The sequence below is a fragment of the Corylus avellana genome, chromosome 1 (genome assembly GCF_965113065.1).
Source record: "Corylus avellana chromosome 1, dhCorAvel1.hap1.2, whole genome shotgun sequence".
In the NCBI taxonomy this organism is placed as follows: domain Eukaryota; kingdom Viridiplantae; phylum Streptophyta; class Magnoliopsida; order Fagales; family Betulaceae; genus Corylus; species Corylus avellana.
The window spans coordinates 47479126-47492062 of record NC_142490.1 but is presented as its reverse complement, the minus strand read 5'-3'; the positions used below and the strand labels follow the sequence as shown (position 1 = coordinate 47492062).

Below are 12937 nucleotides of genomic sequence, written 5' to 3'. Positions count from 1 at the left end.
TGTTGGTTCCTAGAAGCAGCCAATCATCAGGATCTTGGACAGTGACAACTGGCAATATCCCCACGAGTACTCCACGACAAACCATTTCTCATACAATTTCGACGTAGTCAAAGTATAATAAACAACTCCATGTTTTTATTTTAATTTTAAGGAAAACTTTATTTATCCTCTTAAACTTTCGTGTTTTTCGCAGACATTTTTTTTATTGTTCAAAAATTCTCACTTTGATGTATCTAATTTTTGTTTCCTTCCACTTTGCATCTTCCGTTAGGATTTTCTGTGAAATCCTAACTGAGGAGTGTGAAATTTAAATCATGCCCTTATTTTTTATTAAAAAATAATTTGATTTTTTAAATCTTGACCCGTGGGTTTACCGGTGAATCTAACTCACCTGTATTGTGACCCACGGGTCTTATTATTATTATTATATATTTTTTAAAAAAAATAGTAACAGTAGGTCACAAGTGACCTCCGGTGGGTCTTGTGAACCACTGGCGGGTCACAAAGTGAACCCCGGTGGGTCACTTTTTTATCATTTTTTTATTATTATTTTCTTAATATAATAATTATAATAATAATTTTTTATTTATAAATAAGGGTAAATTTGGAATTTGAAAAAAAATTAGGGGTATAAAGGACTTTTACTCATTTAACCGTTTGATTTAACTACAAAATCCTAACGGAATGGGCAAAGTGGAAGGAAACAATGGATACATTAAAGTGAGAGTTTTTGAACAATGGAGAGGTGTCTGCAAAAAACATGAAAATTTAAAGGGGTAAGTGAAGTTTCTCCTAATTTTAAATTACACATATCAATATACATTATGAGTAATGCTACACAGTAGCATTTCTTCAGGAAACCATTCGTAAAAAGGTTGGTTAACCAAACCTGGGTTAACCAGCATTTTATTTAATTAAAAAAAAAAAAAAAAACCCTTTATTTAATAAATATATAAAATTAAAAAAAAAAAAACAAAAAAACAAAACAAAACAAAAGTATTTTGTATCTGTAGGGTTTCATACCCCAAATACCACAATCGGCCGCCGCCACCACAATCCAGCGCCCCAACCACCACGAAGCAGCGGCGCCGCCACTCACCACTGCCTTCTTCCCTGTAAGAAACGATTTCGTATATTTACATTTTGAAGGTGCAAAGCTTGACTTGCTTCTTTGGCTATTGTATTATTTAGTTAGGTCACTGGATGGGTGGGTGAATATATATGCTTGATTGGGTGGGTGAGTATATATGCTTGTGTTGTGCAAAAAACACACGATCACAATTACGGCTAAATAAAGTGAGAGCAATCACACACAAGATAACTCCAAGATTTAAGTGGTTCCCTCAATGTGAGGTACATCCACTGGCAGAGGCGATCACGAAGAAATTCACTATGAAAGATGTAGTACAAAAATATAGTAGAGAAAAAAATCACTCAGACCCAAAACCCCAATACACCCAAATCTCACTATCACACAATAGAGATTATTCTCAAAAAAGGAGAAAACAAAAGACAGGAATACTAACTCTTCTTCTTTTGCTGGGATACGATGGCGGTTGGTCTCTATTTCTTTTTCTCTTTCTCACTATGCCGCTTCACAAGGCTTCTTTTTCTTTCTCTCTTGCTATTCTCTGTTGCCAAGAAAAAAGAAAACAGAACCTAAACTCATTGTCTTGCCCACATCCAAAAACCAAGGCTGCGGCGCTAGTGTTGTGAGGCCTCTCAAACAGCAGCCCACAAATTCACTTGTGCAGCTCTGTTGATGTTTTTCGCACACCCTATTCACGCACAAAACTTTGGCTTTATACATGGGCAAAGTCGGTGTACTCCAATTCTCCTAATACAAGTCATTCTTGGATTCCATATAAGACAAAAACTATAAAGCCTTTTACAAGAAAGACTTGTACACCACGTGAGCCCCACACACTCCAACTTAGAGAAGGATTTGGAGAGCTAGTCTCCCACGGCAGTACCGATAAACCAATAAAGCAAGACATGGGCCCATAACTAAATTGAGGGTTGAAAGTCACATAGTCAATAGCTTGAGTTGCTGGTCTTATAATTCAATTGTATATATGCTTGAGTTGCGGATGTTTATTGTATAATTCACCGCCACAAACGTTTATTGTATTATTGTGTGTGGGTTGAGTTGCAGGTCTTATAATTCAATTGGATTCAAAGCATAACTTTTTTCATAAATCTCATAAGGCTTCTCGGACGACCTTCATTTTTTAAGGCTTATAATTTATCTTTCTCCAACTCAGATACGCAAATATAAGAAGTCAAAACTCTTCAGATTGACATCTAATTTGAATTTTACTTGTAATAACTCTTAGATGGACTCAGAAAATGAATGCGAAGATGACAATTTACGTACACATATTCCTGTTGGTAATGATCTGCCCCCTCAAATTGACCTTGGAAATGGTTTGTTAGTCTCTTCTTCTCTCATTCGTAGATTTTACACGTCATTTGTTGAATGTTGTTTTGCTGAATTTTATTTGTTTCTGTGTTATAGATGGAAATGAAATTGTAATTGATGAGGACGATAATAATGGCAAGGGCAAGTATGAGTGGAAGCTCATAAGTGAATACGAAAATGTTGAGCAACTTAAGCAAGGTATGGCATTTAGCTCCATCGAAGAACTTTCTTCATATTATAGGCGGTTTGGCTAGAAAATAGGTTTTGGGGTGGTAACAAAAAAAATTACTAGAGATAAAATCACTGGGGAAGACATACGTGTCACCCTTGCATGTCAGCGTCAAGGCAAGCCACAACCTAAGACAAGTAAGCCAAATCCCACGATCAGAACAGAATGTAAGGCGTAGTTGAATGCAAAGTTAGTTGAAACAAAGTGGTATGTGACTAGTGTAATTATTGACCACAATCATGGTTTAAGCCCAAACAAGAAAATATATTTTAAATGCAATAGGAATTTGAATTCTAACATGAGAAGAAAGATTATAGTAAATGATATATCTAGGATTGGACTGAGTCAGAGTTATAACTCTCTTGCTGTTGAAGCTGGAGGGTATGAGAATCTTCTTTTATAGAAAAAGATTGTAGAAACTTTATTAACAAAGAAAGACGCATTCGGTTTGGCCAAGGAGGTGCTAAAGCACTTCTAGACTATTTGAATAAGATGCACGCAACCGATAGTGGTTTCTACTTTACAGTTGATTCTGATGATAATTCTAGGTTGAAAAATGTGTTTTGGGTTGATACAAGAAGTAGAGCATCGTATGAAAGTTTTGGGGATGTCATGACATTTGACACGACATACTTGACTAACAAATACGGTATGCCATTTGCTCCGTTTGTGGGAGTAAACCACCATGGTCAGTCAACACTTTTTGGGGCAGCATTGATATCTAGTGTGGATACATAAAATTTTGTATGGTTGTTTCAGAATTGGTTGAATTGCATGAACGGCTGAGCGCCGCTTGTAATTATAACAGATCAAGATCAGGCTATGAAAAATGCAATTGCAAGAGTTTTTCCAGGAACCCAACACAGATATTGTCTATGGCACATTTTGAAGAAAAAAAATTCCAAACAAGTTTAAATCATATTCAAATTATTGTGTCATTAAGAGTGCCATATATAAATGTGTTTATGAGTCTCAAACATATGGTGACTTTGAGGTAGGATGACAAATTCTACTAGATAGTTATGAGCTTAAGGATCATGATTGGTTGCGCCAATTATATAATGAATGGACTTTTTGGGTACTGGCATATCTGAAAGGTGTGTTTTGGGCTGGTATGAGAACTACACAATGAAGTGAAAGTATGAATGCATTTTTCGATGACTATGTGCGTCCGTCTACTATTTTGAAGCAATTTGTTGACCAATATGATATTGCTTTGCGAAAGAAGGTTGAGAATGAGAGTCTTGAAGATTTCAAGTCTTTTAATTCTAACCTTCCATGTGTAACTTTTTATCATTTTGAGGAAAAATTTAAAAAAAGTTTACACCATTGCCAAATTCAAAGAAGTTCAGCGTGAGATAATATCTAGAATTTATTGTACTATCTCCCTTTTGACTACAGATGGTGCAATTTGCACCTACCAAGTGACTGAACAAGTAAAGTTCAAAATGAGATAGTTGAAGATGCCTACGTGAAAGTAGTAACATATGTTGTCTACTTCAATGAAGATTCCAATGAAGATGGAAATGAATTTGAAGTAAAATGCACATGTGACTCATTTAAATCAAGAGGCATCTTGTGCAGACATGTCTTTGCTCTATTGAGCGCACGTAACATTACATCTTTGCCCCCCAAATATTATCTTGACAATTGGAGGAAGGATGTGAAGCGAAGATATACTTTAATTAAATGTAGTTTTGATGCATTGAGTGCCAACCCCGAAGTACAAAGATATGACAACTTGTGCAAAAGTATGCATATATTAGCAGAGATTGCTGCTAGAAACATGTATCAATACACAAAAGTTTGGACGCATATTGATATGTTGACTAAGGAATTATGTGCTTCAAGTTTTGAACCCAGTCCACCTTCTCTTGCACTTCAAGGCGTATCTTTAACATGTAATGAGTCCATTGATGATGTTGAGTTGGCAGTAGATGGTGATGAGGTTCATAGTCCTATTGTAGCTAAAACAAAAGGAAGGTTACAACATAAAAGAAAGATGTCTGCAATGGAAAAAGCGACAATGAAGAAGTCACAAAGTAAAAGCAATGAGCCACGTAACACTAATTCCAATCGAAGGAAACGAAAAAAAAAAAAAAAAAAAATGTTACTTACTTTTCCTTACCCTAGTGCTTAATTATTATTATTATTAACAAAATTTTGTACATTTCTTAACATTTTTCCTGTTTTTTGCATAACATAAAACATTTACTTAAAGACTTCACATTGAGATGATGTTCCACATTTATTCGAAGCTCTTTGTCCAATTTCAGCTAATATGCAACATAGTGATGTTTTTGAAACTCAAGAGAGTGTAAATACTTAGGTATTACAAATGAAAATAAAAAATTATTTCATGAGATTTGGTTTATATTGTTAGTTGAAATCTTGATCATGATTTTGTAAGATATGTGGCCACCTGAGCTATTGGAATGATAATTGGAATGGAAGGAATGCAAATTACAATGCATTTTTGGGAGAGGATTTTTTTGGGAGGATTTTTTTGTAATGCTAAAGGGTTTGGCATTTATTGGTAATCCTAATAGCTTTGGGAGAGGATTTTTTTGGTGTAATGCTGAAGGGTTTGACATTTCTTGGTAATCCTTCATTACTTGGGAGAGGATTTTTTTTGTAATGATGAAGGGTTTGACATTTCTTGGTAATCCTCATTGCTTTGGGAGATGATTTTTTTTTTTTGTAATGGGTTGGACATTTCTTGGTAATCCTCATTGCTTTAGGAGAGGATTTATTTTATAATGCTGAAGGGTTTGACATTTCTTAGTAATCTTGATAGTTCTATTTTTATTATGGAATGCAAGAGTTTCCATGATTGTTTTTGTGTTCATTATCTACCAATCAAATGTGCACCGATTTAAGAGGTGTATATCGATGCATATTTTTCACACTTTTATACAAAGGTGGACAATAAACATGCAACTCTATAATTTCAAGTATTACATAAAATCAGCTTCAAGAAAGGTACATAATTTGCTATTTTTCATCATGTACAAACAACCAAAAAAGTTACAATCCGAGAGTTTCTCAATGCAACTTCAAACGTTTCTCATTTTCATTCTCCTTATCATCATTGATAATAACTCTGTCTCTGCGGCAATAAACCATGTCTCTGCAAAATAAGCAAAACACTAAGAACTAATAGTAGCAAAAACAGAAGCAGTAGTATCAGAAAATCAAAAGAGAAACCTAGGGGGAAAAAAAAAAATTACCAAAACAAAATCTAAAAATCTCATTTTCATTCTTCTTGTTAGTGCGTGGTAAAACTAGAAAATCAAAAACTAGCCAAAAACAGAGAAACCCACGAAGACCAAATATCCAAGAATTGTTTTCAAGAAATATACCCATACTCAACCAACAACCGAAAGTCAAAGGAACTAAAATCTTCAAAACTATTGAGTGAAGCAAAACTGAAGCAAGGAGCAAAAGAAATCCCCCCACCTAGCCCATTCGGCCATGGCAGAAAGAAGACCCATGACCAATTGGCACTCAACCGAAAAGCAAAGGAAAAATCATACCAGAACTAACTAAAATTCCATTTCTATTTTTTTTTCTTCTCAAAATGAAAGATTTATCTAGCTCAAAGAAACTCTAACCAACAAAACAATGAAAACATTTATGCATACCTTCTCCAATTCAGTGGGCATCGTCGGTAGTGGCTGGGTGGCATCTCCGGATTTCGATTTGGTGCCGTGGGTGAGCGTCGTTGCACTGTGGGTGGCGGTCTGTTCGGTGGCCGAAGTGCTTGGTGGTGGGCGAAGGTTGGAGGTGAAGGGGGAGGGAGAAGGGTGGGAGAGGAGGACGGGAGACGGTTTTGGGGAAAAAACCTAAAAAGGCTGATTTTGGGGAACTCAGTAGCGAAGGCGTGATTTTTTTTTTTTTATTATTATTATAAAAAAATCTGATAACCATGGTTCACTTAACCCATGCCAGCTCAACAATTACAGATGGTTTCCTAAAGAAATGCTACTGTGTAGCATTACTCATACATTATACACCTTACATATATGACAAGTCATGCAATAAAGACTTTCTAAGTTTCTAGATATAAAGAGAGACTTTGAATGGATACTTCGTTACTTTTTTCTATGTGAAAGGGTGCTAGAAATGGAGCGAAATGGAAAGCTCCTTTTGATGTAATTGGGTTTTGGTGTGATTGCCTTTTGGTGTGATTGGTTTTTGATGTGATTGCCTTTTACTACTACAATTATTTCCATTTCTAGTGCAAAAGGAGCTAGAAATGGAAAGCTTATTTTGCACTATGAGTTTTTTTTTTTGAAAGAAATACATTCCAATTTCATTGATAATAATCACGAGCATAAAGCTCTTACATCGTAGGAGCACAAAGTCCTGAAAATGCAAATTATAGTCAAAGCTATAAGGATACAACCATCACCTAAAATCTCCGCTAACCTATGACTAGTTTTCAGTTGAAATAACAGATTTGCATAAGACAGACGCAATCCAATGCATAGGTAGCGCAAATTTCTCCTAGACCCAAAAGCCAGGATGAAGTTTACGTCCACAACTCGAAGATTTGGACTAAAATTCACATCCACGACCTAAAAGATCTGGACCAAAGTTCAGTTCACATCAAAGCAGGCAGATCGAGTGGCCAAGCCTTATTACAAAATAAAAGCAAGAAAACCTAAATAAAACGTGGGCGAACCAAAGAGGCAGGGCCTTATTACAAGCAAATAACAGGAATGAAATGCATACAGGGAAAAAACATGAACAAAGACAATACGAGGAAAATAAAACAAACGGGAACAGGCACACGCAGTGTGGATGCCGATTGTGCACTCGCCGGAAGAGATCGGGCACGAGGAAAGACCCAGCATCGGACGGTGGGCGACAGAGCGGGCAGAGGAGATCGGCGGGGAACATAAAACAAAACTGAGGGGAGTTTGAAAGAAACCCCCAAAATCAGCACCCACACCGAGTGGCACACAAGCAAGGCTACAATAACATCACACCAAAAACACAGCAAAAAAAAGAAAGGAAAGGAGCAGAAAACAATCAGAGAGCCCCGCCAAGGACAAAAGCGGAACAAAGAGGAAAGGGCTATAGAGAAAGGGTAAAGAGGAGGCAACTTGGGCCAGGGACATCAAGTAAACAACTGGCACCCGGTGCAAGGGCAGGCGAGGGGGAGGAGAGAGGCAACAAACGGCCATCCCTCCTCCCCTCACCATGGGGGAGGGGGCTTACCTGAGGCTGCGGCACTAGAGAGAAAGTGAGAAAACCCTAGTTTTGCACTATGAGTAATGCTATAAGTTTTTTCAAAGTCATTTTAAATGTGATATAACTTTTAAAATTATCATTAAATTTGAGATGTGATTTATTGACTTTTGATCTTTTGGCGATTTTAAAAGTCACATCATATTTGAGATGACTCTAAGAAGATTGTAGGAAGACTTATAGCATTACTCTTGCACCATTTCTTTGTTTTTCTCTATCCTTTTCAAACCAACCGGATATGAAAAGGATATTAATATATATAGTTCAGATAAAGAATAATGTTCCTATCCCTTTAGTCGAGTGTGTCAACCTTTAGAGCATGTTTGGGATTGCGTTTGAAAAATAGGAGTTTTTAAGTAAAAAAAAAACTTTTGAGCAAAAGCTTCATTTTTAAGCTTTTGTCAAAAGTGTGTTTTTGTCATTTTTAGATTTTTTAAACCCTTAAAAGCGCTTTTAGTTTTTTTTATCAAACGAATACTTTTTTTCTTCAAATTGACTTTTTGAGTATTAAAAACATTTTTATGCTCCTCAAACACAATCTCAAACAAGCCCTTAGTCTCATGTGCTCAAGGTTTTTTTTTTTTTTTTACCACAAGTTTTTTACTCTTTTGCTATCACACATGCATGCTAGCTAGGGTAGCTTATTATTGTTGCCTGATTCTAAAGATGTAAATGCTGAAAACTACACTTTCAATTCCTTTTATTATAGTATGTGGAGGGTGTAGTAGCTTTTAGAATAACTATTGCTTAAAAAAAAAATCCAATGATTATTAAATCGCGCCACATCAATGTAGTTATATAAAGATAAGATAAAAGTGTAGTGCTCCAACAACATTACTCCCGTAACAATATGAATTGACACCATCCATATAACCCAATCTATCAATGGATGAAAACAAAGACGGTGTGCATTGATTGCTTTGATTGGTAAAGTTTACATTGTTATCAAATGACTTTTTTTGGTTAACTTACTTTTTAACAAGAGAGATATTCTCTTATTTATCTTTTGTCCAATTTGTAAGACCCACATTTAAATTTCACAAATTCAATAGTTAATCTGCTCGTTTACCACCAAAACTTTAAAAAAAAAAAAAAGTGACATTAAGGCCCAAAAGCCTATGCTCTTCCCGTATTCGTGAGTTCACCTTCTGTCCATTAAGAAGCGCAACGGAGCCCACGAGGCCCAAAAGCCTATTCTCTTCTCGTTTACTGGCACTTGACACAGTCATCGTTGCACAAAGAGAGGGCGTGATAGAGATAGAGTGACAGGGTGGGTGCGCGGAGAGAAAGATGAATACAGACATCACAGCGTCGACGAAGCCAGAGTACCCGGTGTTAGATCGGAACCCTCCTTTCACCAAAGTCGTCGGAAACTTCAGCTCTCTTGACTATCTCCGCTTCGTCACCATCACCGGCGTCTCCGTCACCGTCGGCTACCTCTCCGGTCCCATTCTCTCCCTTTCTCTCTCACTACTCAAATCATTTGCTTATGTGCGAATTGGAACTAATTTTTGCTTAATTTTTTGTTAATTAGGGATTAAGCCAGGGATTAGAGGACCGTCGATGGTGACTGGGGGTCTGATCGGGCTTATGGGTGGGTTCATGTATGCGTACCAGAACTCGGCTGGTCGAATCATGGGCTTCTTCCCCAACGACGACGAGGTATCTCGTTACAAGAAATGATTACCATGATGTTTTTTCCCCAATATTTGTACTTCCCTTTTTAGGGTTCTGGAAGAATTATGAAAAAATTCTCTCTTTTTGGACAATCTTTCATATTCATGTGATGTCAATAATAAAAATGTTGAACATGTTGTTAAGGAGTTTTGTGTTTGGGTTGTGAATCCGATATTGCATTAATCTTGCTCATGATGATTATCTTTTTTAGGATAAGTTCTCCAAGTAGTATGCTAAGAATCGCTAGAATTTTAAGAACTCCACTCTGAAGTTACTTCAGAAAATTTAGAGGTTGCTTATTAAGTGGAATACTCCAAATGTGTATTGGAGACCTCAGAAATGATATAGTATATTTATAATGTGTAAATTTGGAATGGAAAAGAAAGAATCTGGAATTTTGTCTTATGTTGAAATCAATCTTACTGTTATTTTAGTGGTACTCTCTGGTTTCTACGAGGATGTTATCAATTTTGTGAATAATTTAAGCATCATATGGGACACAATTTCTATCTTTTTCTAGTCAATTGTAATTAGAAATTTATGAAACTTTGCTGAGTGATCAGAAATTTAGAATTGCCAAATGGTGGTTTGTCTTTTAACACCATAGTATATGCAGGGCTTGTTAACTATTGCCCCTGTGTGTGGTTATAGTGAGGCACTAAACGCTCGTTCTCCCTCATCTTCTTAGTGAAGAAGCAGGGTGTTATGTTTGCTCTCTGTTGTCTCTTACACTCTCTTCTGTACCTAGTTGAGGATTTCACCCTGTAGGCATCTGGTTGAGTGGATTCTTTTTCGGTAGGGGTTAATATATTCATAATGAATCAAATTTGCGAATAAGTTCTTGTTTCTTCATGGTAACTTGAACTAGTCTCATAGCATGTCATTGGGATTGGGATTTTGAACTTGGGAATATTTCGGTAGATAGTTGGATTGTTTAAGTGTTGTTGCCTTTAGGACTCTAGGAGGAAACCTTCTGATGGTCCATATTTCATAAATTCTAACTATGCGTCTAGTATGCTTCTAGAGAATAGTTAGTAGAGCTAATGAACTTATGTTTTACCTGTTTGGGGAAGGAAGGAAGGTGAGAGTCTACTAAGGTGTCACCCATGCTTAATTTTTATTGGGAGAAAAAGCAAAGTTTCTTCTTCGCTAAAGTGGCTATGATAAACGAGATTCTAACACGACTCTTTGCTTTATAAAGCTAGTTGGTATTCCCAAATGTAGAATCATGTCCTTTGACACTCAACAGGTGCTGAGGGGGTGACTTCAACATGGTTGCTTTTCCTTTATATAGTTGATTCTTTTTTCCTGCTTTATATGTAATGTTAGGGCTTGTTCAGGGAACTTCAACAAGAGTGAGCCTAATAGGATAGTTACGATGGTATGCTTTGTGTGTTTATTATTCCTGCAACGATTAGAAATACTTGGAGTCATTGGGTGATATGCTGGTTCAGATCAATTTATTTCAGTGTTCTTTGCTGATGGATTGCTTCCCACTTTTCCAGAGTGATCTGCTCCGAAAAGCTGAGTTCGTTTGACAAAAATATTTTTTAGGGTGATTTTTTGCTTTTTGGCTGTGATGTGACATTAAGTGGGAAATAATTTTTAGTGTATTTTGAGTTTACTAATATGCTTTTACTTTTTTGCTAAAATCCAAAAGGCTAACCCAAAAAAACTTTGCCAAACGAGCCCTATCTCTGCGGTGTGAATGTCGTGGACACATGGAATTTATGTTCAACATATAGCAATATAATGTAGAACAATAGAACCCCATCTAAGATCTCAAAACAAATATATATTAACACACAATTCAAAACACAAAATACTCTTTAATACACAAAATATGTTTTTACTATTGTGTTACATCAAAACACATTTTCAAATAAAAAAAGAAAAATACCTTTCAAAATGCATTAACAATAGATTTTATATTAACCTCGACTCTTTGCGAAGCTAGTTGCCATCTTCAAAATTGCTGTTTGTTTTCATTTTTCCTTTGATGCTCGATTCTGCTCTGTTTATTTTATTTTTTATTTTTATTTTTTTAGTCTTTGCCACATAATAACAACCTTCACAAGGGGTAAAATGGTTTACACATTTCATATACATAAACCATTTTTCGTTGCTTTCCCATACCCTTGAGCAAATAATTGCACTGAATCTTAATTCTACTCCTATGGCCTTCTATTTAAACACTCTTTTTCTTTGTAACCATTTTTAGGATTGCAAACAAACAAAGAAAAATAGCCACTTCCTCTGCAACTCTTCTTTAGCTAAAAACATTTTTCAATAGAAAATATTTTAGTTTTGGTGGTCAACTTACTACTTTGGAGTTCCTTGTCTTAATCCCTCTGGTCATAAATATTGATCAGCTGGTTGAATCTCCAGTTTAGGGGAGAACCAGGCTTAAAAAAGTCAAACTAGTACAATATTGATGGTCCTTCTATATGTTTTACCAAATTCATGGTAATTAGGCTTTGGAGTATGGGCCGGGTTCCAAAAAAAATTAGGCTGTGTTTGGACCTAAGTTGTCTTTTCTTTTGAAGTTCCTTCCAGCTCCGAATCTCCTTTTTCTTCTTTTGTTTCCCTTTGGCTATCTATTTGTCACTTCCAATCAATTAATTTTATTTTAGGAACATGCTTGGCACATGTGTATTAAAGTACTCTCTGATTAGGCTCTCAAAAGTTCCCACCGACACGGATTAGGGCATTTGTACTCTTCTAAGATGATGTTCTTGCGCATGCCAAGATTGAATTCCAAACATATTGTTGATGTCACCAAAATCAAAGTTCTAGAAAAGTTTCTGAGGCCTTAATATAAAATTATTGACTGAAACACATTTTCCTTCCAAATTTTTGGTCTATTAAACTAGCGGTTGTTCTTATGTGTCTTTTGACTCTTTAATGTATGTGATTTATACATGTATCTTAATAGAAACACGTGTTTTAACGATAATTATCAATTTAATAGATCGAATTGAAAAAATTTACTAAATGTAAACCCAAGTTATATTATATCAATAATTTATTATTATGATTATTAATTCACAGTCCACATCACATCACATGAAACATAACTATACACAAAGTTAAGGAAGATTTGGTCGAAAGAAGGGGGATCTTATTCTTCAAGGAATCAGCAACTCGTTCAAACTCACTCATCTTTTTTTCATTTCCCTTCAAGATGCTGTTATCTTCATGCACAGAGTTCTTCTTCTTTTTTTTTCTGGGAAAAGAGGCAAAAGTGACCTCATCCCACCAGGTTGTGTTTGAAGCTTTTTGGCCTTTATTCTTTACAGAAAGTAGGATGATTCTGCACACGTCCACAGAAAACACCAAACCATCTGCTGCTT

General features: G+C 35.9%; 1 protein-coding gene and 1 pseudogene across 1 annotated transcript; both read left to right on the top strand.

The window, feature by feature from the left end:
• The first annotated feature begins 2336 nt into the window (after window positions 1-2336).
• On the top strand, window positions 2337-3389 carry LOC148589978 (protein FAR1-RELATED SEQUENCE 5-like; annotated as a pseudogene).
• Window positions 3390-9127: 5738 nt separating this feature from the next.
• LOC132172135 (NADH-ubiquinone oxidoreductase) lies at window positions 9128-9753 on the top strand. Its single transcript, XM_059583585.2, has 2 exons — window positions 9128-9351; window positions 9442-9753. The coding sequence occupies exons 1-2, from the start codon at window positions 9198-9200 to the stop codon at window positions 9588-9590; spliced, it is 303 nt and encodes a 100-aa protein (XP_059439568.2). The 5' UTR covers window positions 9128-9197; the 3' UTR covers window positions 9591-9753.
• The last annotated feature ends 3184 nt before the right edge of the window (window positions 9754-12937 follow it).